General features: G+C 41.7%; 1 protein-coding gene across 1 annotated transcript in view; it reads right to left on the reverse strand.

Moving 5' to 3' along the window:
• Positions 1–8937: 8937 nt before the first annotated feature.
• The window catches only part of LOC311143728 (rab3 GTPase-activating protein catalytic subunit-like), a 51179-nt gene continuing 42714 nt past the window's right edge, over positions 8938–17402 (reverse strand). Inside the window, exons 23-24 of the mRNA XM_084179602.1 lie at positions 15341–15443; positions 8938–10075 (exon numbers count right to left, since the gene is read on the reverse strand). Of these exons, the coding sequence (XP_084035728.1) occupies positions 9830–10075; positions 15341–15443 (349 nt within the window). The 3' untranslated portion in view covers positions 8938–9829. The remainder of the gene's footprint in view (positions 10076–15340; positions 15444–17402) is intronic.

Consider the following 17402-nt stretch of genomic DNA (forward strand, 5'->3'; position numbering starts at 1 on the left):
ATACTTATTTCCCTCATTAAAATGCAAATCAATTTATAACTTTTTGACATGCGTTTTTCTGGATTTTTTTGTTGTTATTCTGTCTCTCACTGTTCAAATAAACCTACCATTAAAATTATAGACTGATCATGTCTTTGTCAGTGGGCAAACATACAAAATCAGCAGGGGATCAAATACTTTTTTCCCTCACTGTAACAAAAATATAAAAACAACACGTAAAGTGTTGATCCTATGTTTCATGAGCTGAAATAAAAGATCCCAGAAATGTTCCATATGCACAAAAAGCTTATTTCTCTCAAATGTTGTTCACACATCTGTTTACATCCCTGTTAGTGAGCATTTCTCCTTTTCCAAGATAATCTATCCACCTGACAGGTGTGGCATATCAAGAAGCTGATTAAACAGCATGATCATTACACAGGTGCACCTTGTGCTGGGGACAATAAAAGGGCACTTTAAAATGTGCAGTTTTGTCACACCACACAATGCCACAGAGTTTTGAGGGAGCGTGCAATTGGCATGCTAACTGCAGGATTGTCCACCAGAGTTGTTGCCAGAGAATTGAATGTTCATTTCTCTACCATAAGCCGCCTCCAACATCGTTTTAGAGAATTTGGCAGTACGTCCAACCCGGCCTCACAACCGCAGACCATGTGTAACCACGCCAGCCCAGGACCTCCACGTGCGGCTTCTTCACCTGCAGGATCGTCTGATACCAGCCACCCGGACAGCTGATGAAACTGAGGAATATGTCTGTCAGTGGAGGCGGCTGAGGGGAGAATGGCTCATAATAATGGATGGAATGGAGTAAATTGAAATTCGTAACATATTGTACGTTTTGCATTTCGTAACATATTGTACGAATTGCAATTCGTGACATATAATACTGAATGGAGTGTCTCGGATTTACATACAGAATCATACGAAATGCTCTGAGACCACGTTGGATGGCCAGATATTTGTAAACAGGGACATGATCAATATGGGCACCATCATAAGTACATATGCTTAAATCATCAGAGTTATTTTTATGCGTTCAACATACTTATTTTTACCTGCATTCAATAGTAATTTCAGGTCAATAAAGTTTTATGTAATACAATGAAGGCAGACTGTAGTTCAGATAGAGCCTGGTCAACCGTGGGGGCAATAGCATACACAATAGTATCGTTGGCATACAAGTGCAGGTTATAATTTTTTACAGACAAGTCAAGATTGTTAATGCAAACAGTAAAAAGTAAAGGACCCAGAATCGACCCCTGCGGGACACCTTTCGTTATGTCCAGAAAACCTGATTTAACACCATCAGTAGATACACTGAGTTCGATCTGTCAAGTAATTTTTAAACCAGTTACATGGAGCCTGGTCTAGGCCAATTGAGGAAAGCCTCTGAATTAGCAGTGAGCGATCAACAGTATCAAATGCCTTTGACAGGTCAATGAAGAGGGCAGCACGATGTTGCCTTTTATCCATATAGTTAACCACATAATTTATAACTAGGCATGCAGCAGAGGTATGAGCTATGACCTGGTCTAAAACTGACGGATGTACAATTATAATACATTTCAAAGATAAGAAAGATCTTAGCTGAGAATTACTCAAGGATTTTAATACTTTTGCTAGGCAACAAAGTTTAGAAATAGGGTGATAATTATTTTGTTCAGAATGGTCACTAAGTTTGTGAAGGGGGAGTACATGGGCCACCTTCCAAACCTTGGGAATAGTACCATATATAATTGTTATGTTAAAAATGTGTCTTAACGATTCCACAATCGGGGGCAGAAAGCTGCAGCAAAAATGGATCAAGCATATCAGCCCCAGTTGATTTGTTTTACATCAATCTTAATAAAGGCATCTAACACATCACAGGTAGTAAATTGTTGAAATGAAAACAAAGATTCACTAGAAGTTGACAGGTTAACCATCTAGTTAGCTAGAGGGAAGAGCAGTCCACTGACTGACCAGGGTCAATTAAAGCACAATTTCTCTCGAATAAAAAGCCTGCCAAGATAAAATGCTGATTAAAAGCATCAGTTATCCGATGCCAGAGTCAGACAGAACTTTTCCAAAATTTTGAAGGATCACCAGCAGAGTCAGACATAGAGTTTAAAAAGTAGCTTGATTTAGCTTTCTTATTCGAGACAGAACATCTGTTTCTCAGTTATCTGAAAGATTGCCAGTCCACTAAAGAGTCAGTTTTCCTTGCTTTGGCCCAGGCCTGATTTCTCATCTGAATGAGCTCAGATAGCTCTGAAGAAAACCAAGGGTTAAGATCTATCTTTGACTCTGAATTGTTTAAAAGGGGCGTGTTTATCTGTCAGAGGAATAAATATGGCGGATACATTTTCTAGAGCCAACTCAAGGTCAGGAATACAGGAGACAGTTGCTAAATCAGAGTAGAACATGCCATGTAAAAACCTTTGAGAAGAAAACTTTTAAAAATGTATCTTCTTCATTAAACAAGGATTAGTATTTTGCTGTTTGGTATCTCTAATACATACTGTAGGACATTGATCACTGAGATGATTTTCAAATACGCCACTCAACAAATATTTATGGGGGTTATTAGTAAGAATGAAATCAATCAATTAGGAGTTAACAGGGTTTTTCACATTTAGTATAGCCGCATAACTGAAGGCATGGTCGCAAACCCGGCTTGTCAGGCTTTCGTTGTCTCTGTCAATTTTTTTGCCATCTTATTTATTGCTATTGCCAGGCTAAGAAACCCGAAGAATAACAAATTGTTTTTTTTGGTAGGAAACTACGAAAACAAAATACAAACTCTAGCCCACAACGTACAAAGGGGGGAGCACACTCAACCACAATGGGACAGTTTAGTTGTGGCAAAGTTTGACAGTCTCACATTCCAAATGTTTGTTTTAAAGGTCAAGAACAGTCAAAATCATGTTTTTCATGACATTGGAAGATATTTGGATGAAAACAGATCAAAGTATGCTGACCAAAGTATGTTGCTTCTACATTGATACAAGTTTTATCATAAAGTTACTGGTCCCTTCCTAATGTCAAACACTTGGATGCAGGGGGCGGGATTATTAAGGGGATAAGGTGACATCACCCTAACGTCTAATTTTAATACACCAACGGTAACATATTCTCTTACGTAATTTTAATAAGTACTGCCTTGTAACCAATATCGGAGAAGGCGTGTTTGCGGAGGGGTGTGGTTTATATAGCTACAGTGCATTCAGAAAGAATTCAGACCCCTTCCCTTTTTCCACATTTTGTTATGTTACAGCCATATTCTAAAAAGGATTAAATTATTTTTTTCCCCTTTATCAACCTACACATAACACCCCATAATGACAAAGCAAAAACAGGTTTAGACATTTTTGCAAATGTATATATGTAAAAAAAATAGAAATACCTTATTTACATAAGTATTCAGACCCTTTGCTATGAGACTCGAAATTGAGCGCAGGTGCATCCTGTTTCCATTGAACATCCTTGAGATGTTTCTACAACTTGATTGTAGTCCACCTGTGGTATATTCAATTGATTGGACAGGATGTGGAAAGGCACATACCTTTCTATACAAGGTCCCACAGTTGACAGTGCATGTCAGAGCAAAAACCAAGCCATGAGGTCGAAGGAATTGTCGGGAAGAGTTCCGAGACAGGATTGTGTCAAGGCACAGATCTGGGGAAGGGTATCAAAACATTTCTGCAGCATTTAAGGTCCCCAAGAACACAGTGGCCTCCATCATTCTTAAATGTAAGAAGTTTGGAACCCCCAAGACTCGTCCTAGAGCTGGCTGCCCAGCCAAACTGAGCAATCGGGGGAGAAGGGCCTTGGCCAGGGAGGTGACCAAGAACCCGATAATCACCCTTACAGAGCTCCAGATCCTCTGTGGAGATGGTTGTCCTTCTGTAAGGTTATTCCATCTCTGCAGCACTCCACCAGTCAGGCCTTTATGGTGGAGTGGCCAGAAGGAAGCCACTCCTCAGTAAAAGGCACATGACAGCCCACTTGGAGTTTGCCAAAAAGGCACCTAAAGGACTCTCAGACCATGAGAAACAAGTTTCTCTGGTCTGATGAAACCAAGATTGAACTCTTTGGCCAGAATGCAAAGCGTCACGTCTGGAGGAAACCTGGCACCATCCCTATGGTGAAGCATGGTGGTGGTAGCATCATGCTGTGGGGATGTTTTTCAGCGGCAGGGACTGGAAGACTAGTCAGGATCGAGGGAAAGATGAACGGAGCAAAGTACAGAGAGATCCTTGATGAAAACACGCTCAGGACCTCAGACTGAGTGAAGGTTCACCTTCCAACAGGACAATGACCCTAAGCAGACAGCCAAGACAACGCAGGAGTGGCTATGGGACAAGTCTCTGAATGTCCTTGAGTGGCCCAGCCAGAGACCGGACTTGAACCCGATCTGAAAATAGCTGTGCAGCGACGCTCCCCATCCAACCTGACAGAGCTTGAGAGGATCTGCAGAGAAGAATGGGAGAAACTCCCCAAATACAGGTGTGCCAAGCTTGTAGCAGCATACCCAAGAAGACTTGAGGCTGTAATCGCTGCCAAAGGTGCTTCAACAAAGTACTGAGTAAAGGGTCTGAATACTTGTGTAAATGTGATATTTCCATTTTTTGTTTTTATACATTTGCAAACATTTCTAAAAACCTGTATTTTCTTTGTCATTATGGGGTATTGTGTGTAGATTGATGAGGGAAAAAACTATTTAATCAATTTTAGAATAAGGCTGTAACGAAACAAAATGTGGAAAAAGTCAAGGGGTCTGAATACTTTTCGAAAACTAATCTACTGGTGCCAAAAAAACACTTCACACCCAGCGTCATAACACGTTATGACATGGTCATAACCATTTCATTTCATAACAGCTGACATAACTTGTCATAACCTGTTATATGGTCATAACACTGTCATGACACATATATATAGACCTGTTGTGACATATTGCGTTATTTTATGGCTGGTTATGACACCTACATACGAGTGTCAAAACCCATAAAACCTACCACGAGGCAAAACATTCCATTACACCATAAACATGCTGTTGACATGTTATATATATATTTTTTTAATTGACCATATAAATGATCATTGTAATTGCGCACACATTGTTATTAGACATGCACCTACCCCAATGCTCTGTTGATGATGACTGCGATGAATGCAGGAGCAGATTTCAGGAGCAGGACAAGACACCCTCTTTTTGACTGATGACTGATATAAGGGCCTGTAAGTGACAGGCTTATCTGGCTTATATGATTATGATGCTTCTCGACAGTGTCAGTGTATTTTCTTAGTCCAAGTAAAGTGACACAGGATGGTCATAATGCTTCATGACTGTCATAAAGTATATTTAAAATAAAAACATAACTGTAAAGAATTCATTACAGCTAAGGATTTAAGAAACAAACTTTCAAACAAAAGGAAACGTAGCAGAAAAAAAATTTGAATAAATGTGGGTTTTGACACGTATGTACAGTAGGTGTCATAACCAGCCATAAAATAATGCAATATGTCACAACAGGTGTAAATATATGGGTTATGACAGTCTTATGACCATATTATGACAGATTATGACAAGTTCTATCAGCTGTTATGTCATATTATGACATGGTTATGACTGTGTCATAACGTGTTTTACACTGGGCGTCAGGTGTTAACCAAAAATGTGTAGGGTGTCAGCAAATATAATTAAATGTTTACACTATTCTATGGCAAAGATACTTATATGTCTCCCCTTTCATCTGTCTGGTGTTAGCTAGTTACTGGCTAGCTAGGTCTTCATCTGTCTGGTGTTAGCTAGTTACTGGCTAGCTAGGTCTTCATCTGTGTCTGGTGTTAGCTAGTTACTGGCTAGCTAGGTCTTCATCTGTCTGGTGTTAGCTAGTTACTGGCTAGCTAGGTCTTCATCTGTCTGGTGTTAGCTAGTTACTGGCTAGCTAGGTCTTCATCTGTCTGGTGTTAGCTAGTTACTGGCTAGCTAGGTCTTCATCTGTCTGGTGTTAGCTAGTTACTGGCTAGCTAGGTCTTCATCTGTCTGGTGTTAGCTAGTTACTGGCTAGCTAGGTCTTCAGCAAGCATGGAACAAAAGGGGGGAGGGTCATTCAATACTCTGATGCAGTTGTCATGTCAACACATCCATCAGTACTGCTGTGAATCGCATCACAAGAGACATGTCAAATGGGAGATGTATACAGAAAATGTACATCATTGATGCAATTTCAATGTTGTTTGAGTTGCTTTGTGTATCACCAAATTTGATGCAACACTGCATCCAAGTTTCTAGACATAGGCGTTTTATGAATATAAGCTCCCCACCAACTCGGCCTGTCTTTTCAAACTTCCTAGTAGTTAGCCTTGAGAGAAAAAGTACTTTCTCAAATTTTAAGCATTTCTATCTCCCCAAAAATATTATGGGTGATATTTTAGTCACTCAAAAGGCTATTTTACATGGGAATCAGAATGACTGTTCGGGACCTTTAAGATAGTAGCATGAATCATTATGTTCTGCTCAGCTCAGTGAAGAGCTAAATAATTGAAGTAATGAATCCGAGCCTCAGTGTTATCACCTGTGGAAGGCGGGGGTTCCAGCTTGGCATGGTTTTCATTGGCCTTGTCAGGCGTGATTTAAGTTCTTCAGTTCAGCTTCCCATAATGATGCGTTGTACAGAGAGTACTGACTGAAAGAGAACTCAAGCTGCCAAAAGACTTCAAAAATGTAATGGCGTTAATCACAGGATTTGCTGTGATTAATCGCAAATTCAGAATTTGCTCATATTGAGCTGTAATTTAAAGGGTAGGAAGCATGAGTATTTACTCACCAATGTAACAACACAGTGTGGCCAAAGACTTAGTTGTATTCACGATCTGGGTACCTAGAAGTACAAACATAGTTATATTTATTAACTTTTTTTCAGATATCTTCTAAACTACCCACAATGCGCTATTTCTCAACGTCATATGGAGGATCTACCAAGTTTGTATGCTAGCTCAAGCTCATGCTCTTCAAGGACTTTGTGGCTGTGTTATCTAATGGGAACCCGTTAGCATGGCAGGCTATGGTGCCTTCTTGCCGTGGGCTCAAAACGAAAGAGAAAATCATACCTGCTTGCTCTAATTGTGTAGTACCTCGTCTGTTTTGCTTTTTGTTTTGTCAACATTTCGGCATGTTCACTGTGAAGTAGGCTACGGGAGTTTTCAAACTTTTTCCACCTTGGCTTAGTGCTAACACGCTAGCTGACTGATGTGTGGAATCAATCTATTTTGGATTTTTCTCGCTATACAGTATAGCTATTGGATTTCCCTGACTCTCCCTTGGTCCGGTGAAGCGCCCGCCTCCCCCTCGATTTGGTAGCTCTCAGCCTGCACTCATTTAAAAGGATGGGCCTGCACTCTACCATCGGATGGGCCCCTGCCATCAATCTGTAAGTCTCTGCTCGCTCTTTGCTTTGAGCTGCGGTTATGTTTTAGTTGTGTTAGTTGTTTTCTAGCTGGTCTCCAGCAGTTGGGCTCTAGCTTGCCGACCATAACCTTGGTGGTTGGCTAGGCTAATAGCTAGTTGGCTAAATACCTAACATTAGCTGGCTGGCTAAGATAATTGCATATAGCGAACATTCTTTGATAACTGGTTAGATGGCATTATGCATTTCCAAAACATTGGTTTACTTTAATGTAGCTGTAAGCTAGGTGTTGATAGCAACTGGCTGACTGATTCAGTGCTAACGTAATGTTACTAGGCTGGTAGGGCTAATGTTACCAGGCTAGTAGGGCTAATGTTAGCAGGCTAGTAGGGCTAATGTTAGCAGGCTAGTTGGCTAGCAACATTGCAAGTCGATTTGTAACAAATTCATAAAGTATTTGCTTGTAAGTTGGCTGAACATTTCATTGAAACCAGTAGTCATGTGTGCAAATGATTTGGTTTAATTTTAAGTTATACATTTGAAGTAATTTCTGTTGGAGTTTACATTATAGGGAATAGGCTGACTTGCCGGGTCCTCCATATTACACCACAACCCGGAAAAACATTTTCCGACATGACTTTCGTCATTCTTCGGAATGCTGATGTAATAAAAACTTTAGAAAAGTGAGGTGTAACTTTGCATTGGGACTTTTGATGTGTATACTAATGCAATTCCATACAGTATGTTACGTTTATGCTACCTACCCTTTAATAATTTTTATACAAAAATAATTACAAGAATATTGACGTCTTGATTTTGCCCAAAGTAAATTTGGTAAATTGATAAAGAACACTTTCTTTACCCTCAATGTCAACTTGTTTTGACATCTCATTGTTGTTTTTAGCTGTATACAGTAGATTATGTATTTTGGATGTTTTCAGTGTATTTTGAACGCTTTCAGACAATGTGATTAATCGCAATTAAAGAAAATAAGTGCACTTAAATGTTAAGTAGTTATAACATACCAATAACACATACCAATATTATACATTTTAGTGTCGAATTAAAATGTTTATTTTTTTACCAATGTAAGAGGACTAAACGAGGAGACATTTACAACCAACACTCACTTGACATGTACAGACTTTGGCTAGCTCGACAGTTTGAATCCACCCCCTCAGTCAAATACTGACAATGTAGAAAAGTTGTCTGCATTGACTTAAGTAAAATTTCTCAGCAATTTAACAATTAACAGCACTTAACATCCTTCTTCATTGAAACAGCACTAACAACATTAACTAGGACACCTGTCTCTCTGCTGCTATATTTAAGGCTACGTCTTTACAATATGTAATTGCACTTTCAACCAGGATTCAATACATTTTGGTGACAAGGGAAAACCTACGGTGATTGCATGTATATCAATAAGCATTATTATAGTGAGAAATGCTTTAAGAGGTGGTGACTAATTACTGCATACAGTACGAGCGCAATGGGCAGCGTGAGAGTGTCTGGGGCTACAGAACAGACAGAGCATTGTGAGCACCTAAGAGATGATAGCTTTCAACCAATGACTGATTGGGCAACACTGGAAAGCCACAAACGATCACAATCAAGTGGCAGGGAATGATATGCAAGTTAGCATCCTAATATATTACCACTCAGGGAGATGGGGCAAGGTGAATATTCTTACCCCCCCACATTTTTTTTTTTTTTCACATGAGTGTACATTTATTTTCCCCTAGTATATTTTTTGTCAGAGCTACGCAACAAAAAACATGAGATCTATTTTACTACACAACAGTCATAGTAAGCTCAGTTCCCAGTTGAGTACAGTCTATTTTGCATTTAAACCCCAAATAACTGAAAAGTCAAAATCAACAAATAGTCCAAATCAACAATGAAATTAACAATAACTAAATCAGGACATTAAGGAAAGTAAACAATTAAAGAGATTCCAAATAAGTTAAAATTTTCACAACACAGATATCAGACGATCAGGCCCAAACTGACTGAACTACAATTACCTCAATGGGGGGGATAGACTTAAACCAGCATAGACAGTAGCCCTTCGGGAACCAACGAACAGTCTGATATGAGTCATCGCACAGTGTGATGATGTCATAAGAAAGGGCTGCCAGCCAGCCCACCGTTCTGTTTCTCTGATCCTCCCAGGAGACACTTGAGATGGTGCCAGAGCCCAAGATGGGTGGAGCTTTCCGTCATGTGGCTTTGGAACAACCATAGATTCGCCCATAGCTCCACCCATAATGGGATGCAGCACACACAGCCTTGCTTGAGTCACTGACCAGAGATCCCAAATGCCATCCTAACCTCCCACCAACACTCCCTGGTTCATCTTCCAGACTAGCCCCTCTCTCTCTCTCTCTCTATTTCCTTCTTTCTCTCTCTCTCTTTCTCGCTCTCCCTCTCTCTCAGAAGAAGGAGGAGTCGGATGAGAAGGCCCCAGCCAGCCTGAAGTCTTCTCTCATCAGGACACAGAAGAGACGTTGGGGGAGGGCCTTGGAGTAGGGCGCGGGCCGCGGGACACACGTACGTAGCAGGATCTCACGCCCTGCAGGGGGAGGGAAGTCTGGCACACTGGCACCTCCCATTGGCTTTTTGTCATCAGCTCCACCCCCACGTCCCGTGTCTTCATCCAATGGAGCCAATAGGGCAGCCTATGGGGGGCGAGGCAAATAGATGGGAGGAGTCAACGGCTGCGTTTAGACAGACAGCCCAATTCTGATCTTTTTTTCACTAATTGGTCTTTTGACCTATCAGATCAGCTCTGAAAATTATCTGATGTGGAAAGATCTGATGTGATTGGTCAAAAGACCAATTAGTGGAAAAAATACCAGAATTAGGCTGCCTGTCTAAATGCAGCCAAAGTGGCTAACATTCAGTTTGGCACAAAATGGAGAGTGGCTAACATTCATGTTGGCACAAAATGGAGAACGCTGAGCCCAACACACAGTACACTTTCTATAAAAGCCCAATAAAATGTGGAAACTGGACCACAATATATTTTTGGGCAGTCTAAGCATGACCTTAACACATACAACACTTTTACAATGTGAGTATAAGAGAGTATGACACCTGAGACTGAGAAAAACATACAACTCATTCTATCGCTCCATATTCTAAATCGTGGGGGAATTAAACAACCTTGACAGTGATCAGACCTGGCGCAAGTGAAAGCGGCAGGAATGGAAAACGACAGCAGCATATTAACACAATCTATTCTTACTGAGCAGGAACAAATTACATAAATTAGAAAGCTGATTACAAATTAACAAATGCCTTCCCACATCTCCCAAAACATTGTGTAAGGCGAGGAAAGGAGACGCATTTAGTGGATTGGAGCGATTTGGTGTGTGCTTCCAGATCAATGTATGCATTTGTTTTCGGTGGGGCACAGCAGAGCCCTGGAGGGATGGCAACACAAGAAAGCTACGCGACGCTAAGATCTAAAGCCAAAAGGGATCAAACACACCACAGCAACCTACCAATACTTACATAGTAAACCAGTAGGCTAAAACTAGTATTTACCAAACCAGCCAGAACACAGCAACCTACCACTCCTGAGTGTACATACTAAACAGCAGGATACCACTAACCTACTGTAATGTATACATTGAGTGTACAAAACATTAGGAAATTATTGAGTTGCACCCCATTTTGCCCTCGGAACAGCCTCAATTCGTTGGGGCATGGACTACAAGGTGTCGAAAGCGTTCCACAGAGATGCTGGCCCATGTTGACTCCAATGCTTCCCCCAGTTGTGGCAAGTTGGCTGGATGTCCTTTGGGTGGTGGACCATTCAAAATCAAATCCAATCAAACATATTTAGTAGATGTTATTGTGGGTGTAGCGAAGTACTTGTGTTCCTAGCTCCAACAGCGCAGTAATATCTAACAATACACACAAATCTAAAAGTAAAATAATGGAATTAAGAAATATATAAATATTAGGACGAGCAATGTCGGAGTCCGGAGTATAATTATATACACTACCATTCAAAAGTTTGGGGTCACTTAAAAATGTCATTGTTTTCGAAAGAAAATCATTTTTTTTGTCCATTAAAATAACATCAAATTGATCAGAAATACAGTGTAGACATTGTTAATGTTGTAATTGGCTACTGTAGCTGGAAACGGCAGATTTTTTATGGAATATCTACATTGGCGTACAGAGGCCCATTATCAGCAACCATCAGTCCTGTGTTCCAATGGCACGTTGTGTTTGCTAATCCAAGTTTATCCTTTTAAAAAGGCTAATTGATCATTAGAAAACCCTTTTGCAATTATGTTAGCACAGCTGAAAACTGTTGTGCTGATTAAAGAAGCAATAAAAAAAACTGGCTTTCGAGACTAGTTGAGTATCTGGAGCATCAGCAATTGTGGGTTCGATTACAGGCTTAAAAGAACAAAGAACTTTCTTCTGAAACTCGTCAGTCTATTCTTGTTCTGAGAAATGAAGGCTATTCCATGTGAGAAATTGCCAAGACACTGAAGATCTCGTACAACGCTGTGTATTACTCCCTTCACAGAACAGCACAAACTGGCTCTAACCAGAATAGAAAGAGGAGTGGGAGGCCCCGGTGCACAACTGAGCAAGAGGACAAATACATTAGTGTCTAGTTTGAGAAACAGACGCCTCACAGGTCCTCAACTGGCAGCTTCATTAAATAGTACCCGCAAAACACCAGTCTCAACGTCAACAGTGAACAGATGGACAGACGAATCGAAGTTTGAGGTGTTCGGATCACAAAGAAGAACATTTGTGAGACGCAGACCAAATGAAAAGATGCTGGAGGAGTGCTTGATGCCATCTGTCAAGCATTGTGGAGGCAATGTGATGGAGGAGTCGGATGAGAAGAGGGTGCTTTGGTGGTGGTAAAGTGGGAGATTTGTACAGGGTAAAAGGGATCTTGAAGAAGGAAGGCTATCACTCCATTTTGCAACGCCATGCCATACCCTGTGGACGGCGCTTGATTGGAGCCAATTTCCTCCTACAAAAGGACAATGACCCAAAGCACAGCTCCAAACTATGCAAGAACTATTTAGGGAAGAAGCAGTCAGCTGGTATTCTGTCTATAATGGAGTGGCCAGCACAGTCACCGGATCTCAACCCTATTGAGCTGTTGTGGGAGCAGCTTGACTGTATGGTACTTAAGAAGTGCCCATCAAGCCAATCCAACTTGTGGGAGGTGCTTCAGGAAGTATTGGGTGAAATCTCTTCAGATTACCTCAACAAATTGATAACTAGAATGCCAAAAATCTGCAAGGCTGTAATTGCTGCAAATGGAGGATTCTTTGACGAAAGCAAAGTTTGAAGGACACAATTATTATTTCAATTAAAAATCATTATTTCTAACCTTGTCAATGACTACATTTCCTATTCATTTTGCTATATTTCCTATTCAAACTCATTTCATGCATGTTTTCATGGAAAACAAGGACATTTCTAAGTGACCCCAAACTTTTGAACGGTAGTGTATGTATGTGATGGGATGTATAGACATTATGGACATTATGTGGATAGAATATGTAGCATATCTGAAGAATAATTAGGATTCTTGATACACACACGGGAAACTGTTGAACGTGAAAAACCCAGCAGCTTTGCAATTCTTGACACAAACCGGTGTGCCTGGCAACTACTATCATACCCCGTTCAAAGGCACTTAAATATTCTGTCTTGCCCATTCACCCTCTGAATGGCACACATACACAATCCATGTCTCAATTGTCTCTAGGCTTAAAAATCCTTCTTTAACCTGTCTCCTCCCCTTCATCTACACTGATTGAAGTGGATTTAACAAGTGACATCATAGCTTTGAGCTGGATTCCCCTGGTCAGTCTGTCATGGAAAGAGCAGGTGCTCCTAATGTTTAGTGCACTCAGTGTATACAGACCTACCACTCCTTAGTATACATACTAAACCAGCAGGCTAAAACTAGTCTATCATAAACCAACCTCCACATCCACCAGAAAACACTTGTTTATCAACGCAGACCCATCGTCAGAGAATGAGAGCAAATGGACAAACAACAAAAAAAAAATGATTAGCGCTAGACTAACAGGTAGGTGGTTAGAAGAATAGATGGATGGGTGGAGGAGGAGAAGAAGAGGGGGAAGGTGGTTGGTAAAAAGGTCTGGGGGAGGTTAAAAACACGGTAAGTGGCATCTTCTCCTTTGGGTTATGGAGGTCTGGAAATTGCAGCGGTTCACTCTTCCAAAACATTACCAGAGAAATGACTGTAATCTTTGTCTGTATCCCTCCCTGGCTGCCTCAGCTAGCCTGAACCTCAGTGGCAGCACTGCTTGGCAGGTAGAAAGAGGGAGAAGACAACGTGGAGGGGGTGGTTGGATGGATGGACTGGGGGTGGAGGCAGCTGGGGTGGAGGGATGAACTAGGGGTGTAAAGGGGGGATAGGGAGTGTTGCTAGTGGTTACCTCATCACTGCTGTAGTCAGCGAGCTTGACATGGGTGACAGGCAAGCAGCGTTAGGAGACAAAAAGAAAAAAAACACAATACGATGGAGAGAACAAACAAACAGAAGAACAAACAACAAAACAACAGTCAGGCGATTAAAAAGAGGATTAGGTTCTGCTTGAGGAGACATGACATTCATTCCACCGAATGCATCACACTCAAGCTAGAGCAAGCGGCATAGCAATCAGACAACAATCAAACTAGTACTCTAGTCTTGTACTGGTAACAAGGGTCAGATCATTCAACAGATGAGGGGCAGGACATCTCTCCTCCCTTCTATTCTTCTCTGTCTCTCTTTCCCTCTTTCTCAAGAAACTCACCTCATTTGATTGGCTGATGATTTCATCTGATTTACATGTGCTTGGGATAATTACTAGCTTTCTATTGAGAGCTTGGCAAAACACAGGCTATAATTTAACACTCAGACATCTTGCCGGATAAAAAAAAAAAAAAGTGCTTGAAGGAGGGAGTGAGAGTTTGCTTAAATCTAACTATTTTTCACACTGTTTCTTCCTCCAACACAAGGCACAGGGAAGATAGCCAATACAAGCATTCATTCCCTGTTTGCATTTTGCTAGCAATTATTCTAAGGAACAGATCTGGGTCTGGGGCCAGGGACTAAATCTGTTGATAAACTCTCAGCTCTAGTCTCCGGAAGAAGACACATTTATTGGCTTTCATTAACTTACACGTTGAACAAACAAATGTATGCGTTGTTGGATGTGCCAAGACCAAACCAGGCATTGTATTTCAATGTGTTACAGCCAAGCATACACTTACTTTCATAACCAATACAGGTGCAACTGTACAGCACAATGCAAGGGGTAATCTATCATTGCAAGTGCCTTTTAACTGATCATCTCAGACTATTCAGTCGCAGTATAGTCAGAAGTGACATGCAGCACAGAAGACAGTCATTTGGTCCAGGTGTCTCTCTCCTTCCCTGTCATATCATATCAGACTGAATAAAACAAGACATCTGTTTCATTGTGCTTCCGCTTATCATAACAGAGAGAACTACAGAGTCTGGATCTTTGTCTGTCAGACTGCACAAAGACATTTTTTGACAGACATTTTGCATTATGTGATATGCAAAAAGAGAGACTTGACTAAAACCCTTTTACTTTTAGAAGTTAGCAGCAAGAAGAAAGTAGTGATAAGTGAACATATTAGAACACAGTCCAGCAGCAGCATGCTTTTTGTTACTCAGGCAGCATGCCCAGGAGCCCCTCAGGGCCTGGAAGAAGGGTGGGGATCAGTCAGCGGGAACATAACATCTCCTGCCTGGGCCGTTGGAAAGACAGCAGGTGAGCTGATAGTGGTGGCGGGATATCCTGTGATGCCAGCGTTTAGGAAAGGCCCCCCGTGGGAGACGGTGTGTATGTTTGTATGAGTGTGTGTGTGTGTCCTGGGTGGTGGTGACATTGTGAGACGGTGTGCTTTACCCTCTGAGCGCTGACAAACAACTTGTGGATGATGCTGCCGGCTGGGCCGCGTCCTGCTCCGATCACATACACCTCAGGCTCCTCTAGCAGAGAGTTCACAAACCTGAGAGCGAGAGAGAAGAGGAGTGGAGAGGGAGCCGAAGAAGAGATTGGGGAAGAGGTTCATATCAGGGGAGCATAGTCAGAAAACACACGCAGGTAAATACAGATAACATTATATTTAAGACATGCAATTATACATTTACCAACGGAATAATGAGAAGGGGTTGTAAAACTAGCTGCACAGTACAGTACACAAAATGTGAAAACTACAGCCTTTTGGAACACATCCCTCTCCCCTGACACAGCATATCGGATACAAGACAGGACAGGCCGTTCATTGTTAGAGAGAAAAATGACAGGCTAGTGGCTGCATGGTGTTCCAGGCCAGCTCTGGGTGTCCTCTTAATGAGTCTGACTCTGCCTGGCTCTACTGCATGACTGGCTGGGCAATCAGAGGCCCCTGGGACATATGAACACTGGGGGCCTCCCTAATATAACCCCCGTCTGTCTGTATCCATGTCTATCCCTCAATGCACCTGACCCTCCGACACCATACACAAACACCTGTACAGATACACACACACACACACACACACACAGATGGACCTACATACTCCAGACACAGACACACACTCACTTATTCACTCCCAAGAAAGGCACACGTGCACAAACACACCCACTATACTATGCGCCCTTATTACAATCTGAGCAGAGAGTATGCCTGGGGAGAGGATGGAGGTGGTGGAGTTTTAATATAGCACACAACACAGTACGTGTGTGTGTTTGCCCAACATTTATTAGCATTCCTACTCATGCCTCCCCGAGCAGGGTGTATGATGAAATAAGAGCAGGCTTGTGATATTAATAAAGCGAGAAGGGTGGGATGGAAGGTACACAAGAGGTACCCACTCCAATTCACATACCGCCCCAACAGAGCCACAGATGACACAATCTCTACTGCACTCCACACTGCCCTCTCCCACCTGGACAAGAGGAACACCTATGTGAGAATGCTGTTCATCGACGACAGCTCATCATTTAACACTATAGTGCCCTCCAAGCTCATCACTAAGCTAAGGACCCTGGGACTGAACACCTCCCTCTGCAACTGGATCCTGGACATCCAGACGGGCCGCCCCCCAGGTGGTGAGGGTAGGGAATGGGGATTAATATTTTCTCGGAAATCTACCGAGTTTCAATACTGGGAATAATTCATATTTATCCAGAGAGTCCCGGGAAATACCGCAAAAATCAGAAATGCCCATTTAAAGCGTTTAAAACCAAGATTTGGTCACTATGCCAGGGTTCTCCGCAAATGCGCCACCTTGTCAGCGCCACTATGTAAAGATTTCACAGCAAGTGAAACTGATATTTAGTAATTTGATCGGCAATTAAATTGTTGTGAATTGCGAAACAGGCCGTACATAAATTCAGAGCGTTATCATCTTCCTCAATTAATTCAGCGCATTTCAGCAGTAGGCCTAGGCTACAGTGTCTTGACACAGACGGCGCTCAGGATGCACAGAGCGCACCCCGAGTAGGCTATAGCGTTGTCGAATCATATAAACATTGTAATGGCAGTCAAACAAAAGTCAAATGACCAAAGTTGAAAGCTTGCTAGATACCCTCCAACGAATGACAGAATATCTCCTATTTGGCAAAATCAAGTTGATTATTATACAGATAGCAGATCAGCTCATGAATAACAGAGAGATTAAGAGAGGAAATTGTTTAAATATCAAGGTATCCATATCTACTCTCATACAGTTTGTTGATCACACATTCTCTATCGAAGCCTTCATATTGGCAGCAATACGAGACAGCGCAGAGAAGCGGGGGAAATGTTATAGCGGTATTTTGACATGCATAGGCGAGAAATGCCTTGATAATGTAACCTATGGATTACAGAATAAGGTTAGGAATTTTCATGCGAGACAGGTGTCTGGATTTTGGATTTCAGTGGGATTGGGACAATAGGAAAATAGCCTAGGCTATATACAGTGGGGAGAACAAGTATTTG

This window comes from Coregonus lavaretus (assembly GCF_964263955.1).
Source record: "Coregonus lavaretus genome assembly, chromosome: 16".
NCBI lineage: Eukaryota > Metazoa > Chordata > Actinopteri > Salmoniformes > Salmonidae > Coregonus > Coregonus lavaretus.